The sequence below is a fragment of the Vipera ursinii genome (assembly GCF_947247035.1).
Source record: "Vipera ursinii genome assembly, chromosome: Z".
NCBI lineage: Eukaryota > Metazoa > Chordata > Lepidosauria > Squamata > Viperidae > Vipera > Vipera ursinii.
Genome location: NC_139517.1, coordinates 82,091,411 through 82,105,253, shown reverse-complemented (window position 1 = coordinate 82,105,253; position 13,843 = coordinate 82,091,411). Strand labels below are relative to the sequence as shown.

At 41.4% G+C, this 13,843-nt stretch overlaps 1 protein-coding gene across 3 annotated transcripts in view; it reads right to left on the bottom strand.

Moving 5' to 3' along the window:
• SLC4A7 (solute carrier family 4 member 7) overlaps positions 1 to 13,490 on the bottom strand; it is a 115,657-nt gene extending 102,167 nt beyond the window's left edge. For all 3 annotated transcript variants that reach the window (XM_083376115.1, XM_083376113.1, XM_083376114.1), the window contains exon 1: positions 13,340 to 13,490. In XM_083376115.1, the coding sequence (XP_083232241.1) occupies positions 13,340 to 13,387 (48 nt within the window). In that variant the 5' untranslated portion in view covers positions 13,388 to 13,490. The remainder of the gene's footprint in view (positions 1 to 13,339) is intronic.
• Positions 13,491 to 13,843: the final 353 nt, after the last annotated feature.

The window sequence follows — 13,843 nt, the reverse complement described above, 5'->3', positions numbered from 1 at the left end:
CCAAAATTATCAGAGAATCTAGCATTTCATTCAGAAGACCTAGTTTGAAAACTTAAAAAGCAATCCTCTATCCAATTATACAAACAATCAATTAGGAATCCTTATCTAAAAGTAGTTTGTTAGGCCATGATACATTGCTGGTCACATACATACAAATAGTTAAAGTCATAATTAGGCAATACTGCTTCTGAATTATTAGCCAAGTACAATGAAAACTTCAATTTTTCACATTTAAAAAGTGATTCATATACAGTACTTTCTACAACCACTTATATACTCAAATGTTCTGATTCTTGTGTGATGTAAAAAAAAAAAATCCTTTTACAATTATTTGCCACTTGTGACTATTCAGAAGCCAGTCCCACTGAATTCAGTAGAATTTCTAGATACTAGTATATCAGTTAATTTGCTATTTGTCTTCTACTGTACATATTATTGCACATTCTAATCAAGACATGGAGACAGTGCCCTCTAGTGACATTGCAACTGTATTCATTTTTTAAAAGTACATTAAACACAAATTCACACTGGTCATGACATCTGATAGAAATACTTATGAAATTTATATTCAAACATAGTAAATTGAAACATCTTAGCTGATTGGCTTCTCAGTTTTGCATTTTAAAAAGGAGATAGAATAAATGTTTGAACTACCAAGTAATAGTAACAACTTTTTTTGCTTGTTTTATGTGGCATCAGAGCATTGTTCCCAATAGAATCTAATTTGGATCCCAGAACATAAATCTGTTATAAAAAAAGTAATATGGAAGCTTTCTTTTAGAAAAGGACTATTGAAATCTTTATTATCTTTGAAGAATGTTCTGTTAGTCTTAAGAATTGTTTTCGTCAGCTCTTCAAACTTTCAAAAACACATTTTTTTTCTCTATTTCCCTTGCATTATTCTATATTTCATAAACTTTTAGCTTCATCAGGTCAACTACAACTTATTTCTTAGAGGAATTTTTGTTCTTATTATAGCTAGACTATCTAGACTACAATTTACACTACAATAGTCCTCAACTTACAACCATTCATCTAAAGACCATTTGAAATTACAAGCAAATCATTGCAGTTGTTAAACTAATCTGGCTCCCCCCACTGACCTTGCTTGCCAGAAGCTAGCTGTGAAGATTATAAATGGTGATCACATGACCCTGGCAGAGTGTAACTATTATAAATACATGCCAGTGGCCAATGCCCAAATTTTGATCACATGAACATGGGCAGACTGCAAAGGTAATAGGTGTGAAAACTGTTCATAGGTCACTTTTTTAGTTTTGTTGTAACTATGAATGGTTGTAAATCGAGGTTTACTTGTAAGTGTACTGTGGCAGTTCCTTAAAGAAGCAGCAATTATTTAATGAAGAAAAATAACAGTTCTCACAGGAAACCAGCATGGCTGTATAAAGAACTCTCTGATAAATTGAAAGATAAAAAGGACAAGTATAACAAGTGGAAAGAGGGGCACATAACTAAGGCAGAATATCAGCAAATAGCCCATGCCTGCAAAGATGAAGTGAGGAAAGCTAAGGCTCAAAATGAACTAAGGCTTGCAACCAAAGTCAAAAATAGCAAAAAAAAAAAAAAAAAAGCTTCTTTCAACATGTAAAAAACAAGAAAAAAGGTTAAGGAAATGATTGGTCCATTAGTGGGGGAAAATGGCAAGAAGATAACAAGCAACAGGAAGAAAGCAGAACTATTTAACTCATTTTTTGCATCTGTCTTTACACAAAGGGAATAAACAGCCCAACCTATCAAAAACAGTACCATAAAAAACAGATTAGAAACACAAGTTAAAATAGGCAAGAAAATGGTAAGTGACCACCTGTCCATCCTAGACAAGTTCAAATCACTAGAACCAGATGGATTACACCCCAAGGTTCTCAAGGAACTGGCAGATGTGATCTCAGAACCATTGAACTATATTTTTCAAAGATCCTGGAGCAATGGGAACTACCAGAGGACTGGAAAAGAGCTGATGTATTTCCCATCTTCAAAAAAGGGAAAAAAAATAGATCCAGGAAACTACAGACCTATCAGCCTGACCTCAATACCTGGGAAGATTCTGGAAAAGATAATCAAAAATCAGCAAACACCTAGAAGCAAACAAAGTCATTACTAAAAGCCAACATGGTTTTGTTAAAAACAGATCATGGCAAACAAATCTTAGTGCATTATTTGACCAAGTAACAAAATTAATGGACCAAAGGAATGCTGTGGATATAATTTACTTGGACTTCAGTAAGGCATTTGATAAAGTAGATCAGGGCTTTTCAACCAGTGGTACGGGTACCACCTGTGGTACATTGGCACCTGGCAGGTGGTACGCAACCATCCTAGAAAAGTGGCAGTGGGGGAGGGGAATGAGCTGAATCGGTGGCAGCACCACACAAGCCTGAGCGAGAGACGGCTGGAGATGCAGGGCTGTCAGGGCCCAGCAGAAGCGCCAGGATCAGTGCTTCTTTGGGGCTGTCAGAGCATAGCAGAAGCACCAGGATCAGCGCCAGGCTCCAACTGGACCTCAGTGCTGAGAAGCACTGATCAGCTGGAATGTTGCAGCATCTCCAGTGTCTTATGATTTACATTCAGATGCTTGGCAACTGATTCATATTTATGATGGTCACAGTGTCCCAGGGTCTTGTGAAGTGACCAAACCCTGCTGCAACCACCCAGCAGACAAGGGGAATAAAAACCAAACACCCCACCCCACCACCACTGCCAATCCTCAACAGAAATGCTCACAACAATGAAAACCTCGGAGAGGAGGAAGAGCGCCAGCGGGCGGGCAGGCAGGCAGGTGTTTTGCTCGGCTTTGGCTTGTGGGGGCATTTTTCAGTGCCATTGTAACTTCAAAGAGTCACTAAGCGAACTGTTGTAAGTCAAGGACTACCTGTACTTCATAACTTTTTTCCCTTTTTTTGGTCATCCAAGTTTTTGACACCTTGCTAGGTGACTGGTGGTACTCAGATGTTGCCATTTCCTAAAAGTGGTACAATGGGTGAAAAGGTTGAAACGCCCTGAAGTAGATCATAACCTACTACTTGATAAGATAGAAAAATGTGGGTTAGACAGCATCATCACCAGATGGATTCATAGCTGGCTGACCAGCCCCACTCAGTGTGTGGTCTTCAATATAACTGCATCTACATGGAGGGAAGTATGTAGTGGGGTGCCCCACTGTCCTGTTCTAGGTCCAGAAAAGATTTGGATGAGGGGGTAGATGGGGAACTCATCAAATTTGCAAACAACGCCAAGCTGGCAGGAATAGCCAACGCTCCAGAAGATAGGTTAAAGATACAGAAGGATCTTGACAGATCTGAACACTGGGCCCTATCTAACAAAATGAAATTCAATGGTGAAAAAATTAAGGTTCTACATTTAGGCAAGAAAAACCAAATGCACACATATAGTATAGAAGGTACCTTGTTCAGTAGTAGTAAAGGTGACAGGGATCTTGAAGTCCCTAAATCACTTAAATTTGAGCCAGCAGTGTGCTGCAGCTGCCAAAAAAACCCCAACACAGTGTGTGCTGAACAGAGGGATAGAATCAAGATCAGGTGAAGTGTTAATATCAGGATTAGGATTTAGGATTTATTAAATTTATATGCTGCCCTTCTCCCTAAGGACTCACGGTGGCTCACAACAATAAAAATTAAGAGAAATAAAATACAAAAATTAAAAAAGAATTAAACAATGAATATAAGAAATACAGGACAATTTACACAATAAAAACCAAATTAAAAACCATGGTCAGTCCAGGCCCGCTTGTTGGAACAATCATGTCTTCAGGTCATTGTAAATATCACTTTACAATGCCTAGGTAAGGCCACACTCGGAATACTCATTCAGTTTTGGTCACCACAATGTAAAAAAGATGTCGAGACTCTAGAAAGAGTACATAGAAGAGCAACAAAGATTATTAGGGGACTGGAAGCTAAAACATATAAGAAACGGTTGCTGGAATTGGATATGTCTAGTTCAGGGGTCAGCAACCTGAAAAAGCAAAAGAGCCACTGGGGACCGGTTCCATCACACATAAAAAAAAGTGGGAGCCGCGCGCGTGCATCCACTCACGTGCATACGCAAAAACAATTTTGCGCATGTGCAAAATGTTGTTTTTTGTGCATGCGCATGCATGGATGCACGCGCACGATTCCACTTTTTTTATGTGGATGCACCTGTACGCCGGCGGTGACGGGTCTCCCTGGTGACGGGCGCTGGGTTGTGGCACCGCCTTCACCCCGGGCGCTGCCGGAGCCACCCCCGGGACCTCCAAACTGCCGCTCGTTCGGAGAGGTGGGCGCGCAGCTCTCCAAACCTTTGGAGAGGTGCACACGCACCTCCGCTCGAACACCCATTTGGAGACCTGCCGCTGGTCTGGAAAGCTGCCGCGGCCCATTTGCAGAGCTACCGCCTTCGGTAGCTCTGCAAATGGGCCGCAGCAGCTTTCTAAACCGGCAGCAGGTCTCCAAACCGGTACTGCTGCCGCCCGTTCCAAGAGGTGCGCACGCAGCTCTCCAAACCTTTGGAGAGGTGCGCGCGCACCTCCGCCCGATAACCCATTTGGAGACCTGCTGCCACTGGTTTGGAAAGCTGCCGCGGCCCGTTTGCACAGCTACCAAAGGCGGTAGCTCTGTAAACGGGCCATGGCAGCTTTCCAAATGGCGGCAGCAGGTCTCCAAACAGGTACTGCCGCCGCCCGTTCCGAGAGGTGCATGCGCACCTCCTCCCATTGGGAGTGGTGCACGCGCACCTCCGCCCATTCAGACAGGTGCATGCGCACCGGGCGACTGGGAGCTGCAGGAGGCGGAGCATGCGGCTCCGGAGCCACGGGTTGCCGACTTGTGGTCTAGTTTAATGAAGAGAAGGACGAGGGGGGACATGGTAGCAGTGTTCCAATATCTCAGGGGTTCCCACAAAGAGGGAGTCAAGCAATTCTCCAAAGCGCTTGAAGGCAGGACAAGAAGCAACGGATGGAAACTAATCAAGGAGAGAAGCAACCTAACACTAAGGAGAAACTTCCTGACAGTTAGAACAATTAACCAGTGGAACAACCTGCCTCCAGAAGCGGTGAATGCTCCAACACTGGAAATTTTTCAGAGACTGGACAACCATTTGTCTGAAATGATATAGGGTTTCCTGCCTGAGCAGCGGGTTGGACTAGATGACCTCCAAGGTCCCTTCCAACTTTTTTTTTGATGATGATGATGATGGAATGATCTTGGGAAGTAGGAGGAACAGCCTCAGCCTAGACAATCATCATACAAAAGGTACTGTCATCCCATAAAAAGACAAAACAAATTATTTGGGAAGCATTTCAGAAGGAATCAGTCCTAGTTTTCTGGAAACCAAAGTTAAAAGTAGGGAGAAGTGTTTTCAGAGTGCAAAGCTATGTTACTGTAATCGTACAATAAAGATACAGTTACTACTTATGGTTTGCACTTCTTATATGGACTGCCTCAAAAGGCTGGCACCACAGTACAGACAGTCCTTGACTTAAAATGGTTCATTTGAAATTACAATGGCACTGAGAAAAATTACTTATGACCATTTTTCATACTTACAACCATTGCGGCATCTCCATGGTCAGGTGATCAAAATTCAGATGCTTGGCAAATGACTCGTATTTATGGTGGTTGCAGTGTCCTAGGGATCATGTGAGGCCCCTTTTGCAACCTTCTGACTATCCCTGGATGTGTCCTTAGGGAATGCACAGATGAGTTGGCTTGTGTTCTCACAGATATTTTCAATCTCTCATTGGAGCAGGCAGTGGTCCCATCATATTTTGCCAGTGCCAAAAAAGTCCACAATTACAGGCCTCAATGATTACCATCCAGTTGCACTGACACCCATCATTATGAAATGATTTGAGAAGCTGATAAAGGACATTATTGTATCTAGCCTCCCACCAGCATTTGACCTGCTTCAGTTTGCTTACCGATCAAATCGCAATACGGAGGATGCTATTTCTTCTGTTCTCCATCTGAGCTTGAAGCACTTAAGAGGAAAGAAATACTGTACTCATGTGTGTTTGTTGTTTGTCGACTTCAGTTCGGCATTTAACACAATCATTCCCCAGCATCTAGTAGACAAATTGGGCCTTTTAGGCTTAAACACTCCTTTGTGCAACTAGATACTTGATTTTCTTACTAACAGGCCCCAATATCTGCAAGCTGGAACAAATATCTCTAGTACCATTTTCTTGAGCACAGGTTCTCCTCAGGGCTGAGTCCTAAGTCCGCTGCTGTTCACCCTGTTGACCCATGACTGTGGTGCTAGGTTTGCCACCAACCACATTGTGAAGTTCGCAGATGATACAACAGCAGTGAGCCTTACTCATGACAACAATGATGGTGCTTACCTCAAGGAGGTTGAGGATTTGGTGAACAGGTGTAAGGAAAACAGCCTAGTTTTAAATATCGGAAAAACCAAAGAGATCATTGTCAATTTCAGAAAAGGTAGGCCCAGCCACACTTCTCTGTGCATTAATGATTCACCTGTGAAGATGGTTACCAGCATCAAGTTCCTGGTTGTGCAGTTAAGTAGGCTGGCTTGATCGCTCAACAGTGAGACTCTGGTGAAGCAGGCATAGCAGCACCTGCATTTTCTGTGTCCCATGAGAAAAGCACATCTTCCTTCCCCTGTCCTGACCACTTTCTACAGGTGGACGATTGAGAGCATCCTGTCATACAGCATCACAGTCTGGTTTAGAAGCATCACTGCTTCAGACAGGAAAGCAGTACAGAGAGTGGTGAGGATGGCTGAAAAGATTATTGGCAGTTCCCTCCCTTCCATCCTCTTCGTGACCTATTTTCCTTGTTACCTTCTGGGAGGAAGCTCCGTAGTATCCAAAGCAGAATATCCAGATTCAGTCACAGTTTTGTTCCATACAGTATTAACCTTATGAACAATAAAACTTCCTCCTTCCATTATGTATTCAAGATGGTCAGTGACTAATATTTACCGTATTTTTCAGACCATAAGACGCACTTTTCCCCTCCCAAAAGTGGGTGGAAAAACGAGGTGCATCTTATGGTCCGAAAGTAAGCAAAAACACTTGTCTCCCGTTCAGTCAACGCAGTCCATCAGCTCCATTGGAGAGATGTGATTGAATGAAGACGTGGAATTCTCCACCCCACCCCTGTGATTGGTCGGCAGGGGAGGAAATACGGACGTGCCTGCCATGCCTTCTGACTGCCTCCCCCTCCCTGCACACGCACATTTTCTTTCTTTTACCTCGCTGCTAAAGAAATAGTTTTTGCTGAACTAAACCTCATAGGCGACTTGCCCCAGCAAAGCCGTGAGGAGTTGTCCCTGCAGGTTTCTCTGTGAAGTTTATTGGAAGTGATTTCCCATTTGCAAGATAATACTGCTAATTGTTTGAAATTGCTTCGGCATCTTAGAAAACCTATTCAGGGAAAAGAAACTACCGGTACCTTCCTTCCTTCCTTCCTTCCTTCCTTCCTTCCTTCCTTCCTTTTCTTTCTTTCTTTTTCTTTCTTTCTTTCTCTTTCTTTCTTTCTTTTTCTTTTTCTTTCTCCCTCCCTCCCTTCTTCCTTCCTTCCTCTTCCTTCCTTCCTTCTTCATTCCTTCCTTCTCCCTCCCTTCCTTCTTTCTCTCTCTCTCTCTTCCTTGCTCCCTCCATCCTCCCTTCTTTCTTTCTTCCTTCCTTCCCTCTCTCCTTTCTTTCTTCCTTTCTCTTTCTTTCTTTCTTTCTCTCTATCTCTCTCTTTCTTCCTTCCTCCCTCCCTCCCTCCTTCCTTCCTTCCTTCTCTCTCTCTCTCCCCTCCTACCTTCCTAGTATACCAGTACTATTTGGTTCAGAATATTTTTTTCTTGTTTTCCTGCTCTAAAAACTGGGTGTTTCTTATGGTCAGGTGCGTCTTATGGTTCGAAAAATACGGTATATGTTACTTATATGTAATGGTGTAGGTCTATACATATGTTGTATATAGTATGTTTTAAATGTGTGTTATGTATGTGTATACTATGAGGAGAAATAACTAAATTTCATTTTTAATGTGTGCCATTGTGCCCACAGGAAAAAATGACACTAAAGGTTATCTAAACTAATCTAATCTAATCAAAGTCAATAGGGAAGCCAGATTCACTTAACAACCATGTCACTAATTTAACAATTGCAGGGATTCCCTTAACAAATGTGGCAACAAGGGTTATAAAATTGGGCAGAACTCACTTAACAAATGTCTCACTTAACAACATAAATTTTGGGTTCACTTGTGAACAGCCATTTATCACTAACACAGTTGCATATTGCAGTAAACATAAATAGTTAATGTTTACACATAAGACAGTTTCAAGAGAAGAGAATATATGCAACTCAGGATTGAACTGGAGAGTCCTTTATGCTGAGTTTGACTGGTTGTTTACAGATGTTTCATAAGCGAGTAGGTAACATCATCAGGTAACAACATCAGTGCTAATCACTATGGTCTTGGCTCCCTGTTAGCTTGCCATGCCAGTTTTGGGTGTGTGTGTGAACTGATATTACCTAGTCTGATAATTAAATGCCTGCAAAGAGCCAAATTCAGAGGGCATCAGGGACTCCACAACACACACTTTGCTTGTTTTTGTAAATTTTTCCTTAGCTATTAATTTCTTGCTGGCAACAACTTGGTTCTTAACTTTTTTCCACAGAATATTCTCTAAAGCAGTGCCCCCCAAACTTTTGGGCACCAAGGACTGGTTCTGTGGAGTTTTTTCCATTGACCAGAGAGGGCATGGTTTTGTGTGCTGCCTGCATTCCGCAGATGGGATTTCACTTGTTTGTGTGGCACGGTTTCTGGAATGCCACAACCCAGTGCATGTCCACAGCCCAGGGGCTGGAGACCCCTGCTTTAAAGGATTTTGTAAATAAATTTTATCAGCAAATTAAATCTGAATTCCTTGTGAAAAACTGATTTTAGAGAAAAATGAATTAAGAAAATGAGTTGGAGCATGCATTGTGAATTCCAAAATTTTGGCAGATAATATAATGGTAGAACATAGCATGTATAGAAAGATATGCCAAATCTATTTTTATGGACTTATCGCAGTATCCAAATGAGAAAAGAGATTCCAATTAATACTTAATTAATTAATTCACAAATTATTTGAAGTTAAGGATGAACAATAATGCAGTATTATTTAAATAATACATTTAAACTAAAATAAGCAAAGAATACTTCCAGGACTTTTCTTAACATTGGTTACTAGAAAAAAATGATTTTAATTTGCTTTTGCTTTTGTGTTCCAATTATGCAACCTTAAAGGGTGGATTTTTGAAGAAAAATAGTACCAAGGCTGGAGTACTATGAGGCTGCACTATGAGTCAGGCAGTAGAAACAGCTAAAGAATACAACAGTCATATAAAACTACTCCTATTTATTTTTTTAGGTGGACTCCTTGAAATCATCAGTTCTAGAGTCAGTCACAAATTCTAAGGAAAAATTAATGCACATAATACCATTTATCTCCTTATGAATCCCATATTACAACTTCAAACTGTTTCCATAGTGTTATCTATTTATAGGTAATTATATATAATCAGTAAGATGACATAAAACACAGTTAAGGCATAGCATAATGTAATTGTGGTCATGACCAATAAAATATTATCATGGCAAGTCTTTTTGGAAGAGATCCCTTCTTTAAGCAATCAACTAGAAACCATTCATTTTCACTGTTTAGAACCAGGTAGTCCTTTTTTAGCAATCACAATTGGGACTGGAAACTGTTGCTAAGTGAGGCTGTTGCTAAGAGGGAGATCACATGTACTTTCATTATTCCAATTCCCTCACCTTTTAGAATGTTTGCCCCCATGGTATTGGGACACCTGGCTGAAAACTGACAAGATTAATCAATTTCACACCTTCAGCTTTTGTTTGACTTCCAACCACTCTTCACTTTTAAAATGTTCACCTTGGTGTTGGGATAATTAACAAAACAAAAACTAATATTTGCATATACATTCATTGGGCAAGATATATTACAAGAGAGTCATCTATAGGGTTTAGCCTATGGTTATATTTAAATTATCTTCCTAAAGGTAAAAATTTAATAAAAATATGAAACTGTAAAAATATATTCAGACAGTAAGAAAACAAGAACTGTAACAGGTGGTATTTGCATATTTCATGTAAAAACCCTCTATAGAAAATACTATGAATTATCTACAAACTTTTAAAAGTATTTGTAGGCTATGAGGAAAGCACCATGTTTATTTATAATTATATAACATTCCAATCAGACTGATTCTGGAAGATTATATATCTGATAAACAAAATATTACAAAATTAAAAACCATACTAATCAGTAATTAAAATAATATTAGAAATAAATAATATATGAACACATGTAATCAGAAGATTTATTAAAACAACATGATTTTAAAAGCCTTTTTGAATGACAGGGCGGTAAGAATCAACTGTACATCCTGGTTCCACAGAAGGGCAGATGCTTGCATGGGGGGAGAGGGAGAACTAAGGTAAGTATGATCATATGTGAATGATCAGAAAGGATTAGTTAGGAAGCAGAAAAGAAGTAAAAAAATGAATATTCTGCTTTCTATTAAACTATTGAGAACTGGACAGTTAAATAGCTGTCAGCAGCTATAGAACTGAATAAACAAATAAATGCTGCACAAGACAGATATATATTTCTATTTCATTATGTAAGCATTTTAATTTGCATAAATTAGTGCTCTCTTTGCTATAGACAAAAAAATGGGCTGGAGCAGTCAGCTTCAATTCAAAAGCTGCACAATTATTGTTCAACTATCTTTTGATCAAAAAATTAAGTACAATGTGTCAGTGAAAAATTATATCTAGCCCAATGAGACAATAGTTGAAGTAGTGGGAAACGGATAAGCAGATTCCATATAGCCAAAACCATAAAAGAACAAATAATATGATTAAACTTCTATTCCCCTCTTCTCAATATACAACAATGAAAACAATCTCCTCAGACACTTAGCTTTGTAATATTTAGAGTCAAAGAGTTTCTAGAATTATCATACATACATACAAAGCAATCCAAGGACATACGGTAATACTTAAAACTCTACAAAGTGAGTACTAATGGATTTCTTCCATAAGAGAAACTATGGTAGAGTACCAGAAGAATCACATATAGTTTCCTCAAAACTTTATGTTAAATCCTTCTTTTCACACATTACACCATTTTAGGGAGGGGAATGAGAGCACCTGGCCCAAAGGCAGGCCAAAAGTTCCTTCTCTGTTTGACTACTGTATGGCCAGTATCACAAGAATATAAGGTCCATTTCACAATAAAGTCTTGCCAATAGGCATTTCAGTCAACTATGAAGTTGTTCATTTCAAACTTTCAGCCATATATGGAATCCAGAAGCCATCTCTGTTGCACTACTTCTGAAGACCTCTTTATAGCTAAGAAGAGGGGTTTAAATGAGCTTTGCCTGGGAACCCTTAGGAAACCAGGATATACATTTTAAATTTAAATTGTTTAAATTCAAAATGTGTATTTTGAATTCAGAGCAAATTCAAAATGAACCGTGAAGCCTGTTTTGAATGCAAAACATTTTACACCTAAAACAATAGTTTCCAGTTCAAAATAATATGCTCTGATAGCCTGAATTAACAACATTTCATGCATTTATATAGAAATTCTATGCAAATGTACCAGAGCAAAATCAGAGAGAACTGCAAGATCTGACTGGATATTATTTAAACTGATTTTCTGGGCCACAGAGATATTATCCAAAATGTTTTTCCACTATCTTATATTATGAATAATTTGTAATTTTGGTTAAAGTTACTGAGATTGTTTATTAATATAGTTACAGAGTAGGAAAAGTAACAGTAAAAAAAAAGCTTCTACAGTATAGTATTTGTTTGCTTATCATTCTGTCAGGAAAGCTTTCCATTACCTAGTACCCATTTTTACTACCCAATTAAATTAGATTAATTGCCAAACTATAGCCTCAAGAAACTTGGCAATGAACTCATGATTAACATTAAAATAAATGACAGAAACTGAAAAAGGAAAAAAAAACCTCTTTACCTAAACTGAGCTCACCACCACCAAAAAGAATCACACTTCCCCAAAAACAAAGTGGGGAAAAAACCCAGTAGTTTTGCTGAACAGACATGTGTCTGCTTCACTTCAACTGCAGTCTCAAACGGAAGTAAAGTGAATCACTCTTATATTATTCGTTTGATGACCACCTCCATAAACCCTGGCAATGAAAAGGGCCTAGAAACAGCACATCATTTCCTTGAGCTCCATATGACAGCAAGCTCTGAGGACAAAAGAAGTGGTCCTGGCAAAACCATGTGTCTGCAGTCCCAGAGACAGTTAAATGGTAAAGAAGAGGGTAGCAAAGCTTCACAAGCAGACATTGCAACTGACCCCAGAAATTCACGTAGTTTACTCCAGCCCAGAACATACACCAGGTTTGATCTTACAGACTTCTCCTTGTCCTCCTTTACCTTACTTGACACTGTTCCATGTGCACCACGGTCTGAAATGAGCCGTGTGTGGATGGAAGAGGCTGAGGAGAGGGAGGGAGAGAAAGAGAGAGAGAGAAGAGAGGAGAGAGGAGAGAGGAGAGAGAGAGAGGGGGGGGGGGAGAGAGAGAGAGAGAGAGAGAGAGAGAGAGAGAGAGAGAGAGAGAGAGAGAGAGAGAGAGAGAGAGAGAGAGAGAGAGAGAGAGAGAGAGAGAGAGAGAATGTGTGTGTGTGTGTGTGACGGGTGGGGAACAAAGAGACCAAGCTCTCTCTGGCCTGTCCTCACTCTATCTAGAGCTCGGCCTAAACAAAAGCAACGAACAGGAGGCTGTAAAAAAAAGGCTCTTTCTCCGTCACGCACACACAGAAACAGGAAACGAGCAACTGGGGCATAAGAAGATGCTGACGAGAAATATTTCGCCCAGAGGAAAGGGAAGAATTAACACTCTAGAATTACACGGATGGCTGCCCAGATTATCCTAACCAGCCCTGAAGTCACACGAGGCGACAACAATACTGTTACTTGGGACTCTGGCTACACGCACTGTTGCCCGGGAGGAGGAGGAGGAGGAGGAGGGCGAAGTCTTCCGTCGCCCTCCCCACACGCCTCCCGGACTGACACCTGTGACAGAGGGAGACCGGGACCAAGAAGGCGAGCTCTGGATTACCGCGGGCATGAAGCAGCCGGTGGCGGCGCTTCCTCAGCCACGGCTGCCGGGCGAAAGAAAAGACGCCGGGCTCCGCCCCCACAAAAGGGAACAGAAGCTCCCTCAGAGCCCCGGCTGAGAGGAAAGCGGGAACCCTCCTTCTGCCTCTCCAACGCTTTCCCCGCCTCTGCCTCCTCGCTCTGTTACCGTTGTGAGTAGTGGCCTCATCTGCTCCCCGGCCCGCTCCTCCTCCATGGCGCGCCCAAGACGGACAGCGCTGGGAGTCGAGGTCTGCGCTCGTTGCCTGACTGCGTAGGGTGAGGAAAAGGAAACGTCGCGGCTCCGGCAACAACGAGGCTTTGATTTGGGACGCCCGCTTCTGCTCTGGCTAGAGCCTAGCCGGCTCGCGCCTTGGCCACGCCCCCTCGGCCGCCCGATTGGCAGCCGGCCTAACCAATCGCCGCGAGAATGCGGCTCCTCCTCTACGCGGGGAAGAGGCGTTGAGAGAAGAGGCGGGAGGGTAGAAGGGACTTTCGGAGGGTAAAGGGATTAAAAGGCGACCTTTCTCTGAGCTCAAGGGGAGCCGCTTCAGGTGACCGTGGCTTTGTCTCCTGCTTAGAAATAGAAGTCCCGCTGACCGGGATTTTTTTGGTCTCGGAGCTAAGCCTAACGAGACCTTTTGAGGGTGCAATGGCTTTTCTTTGGAAAGGG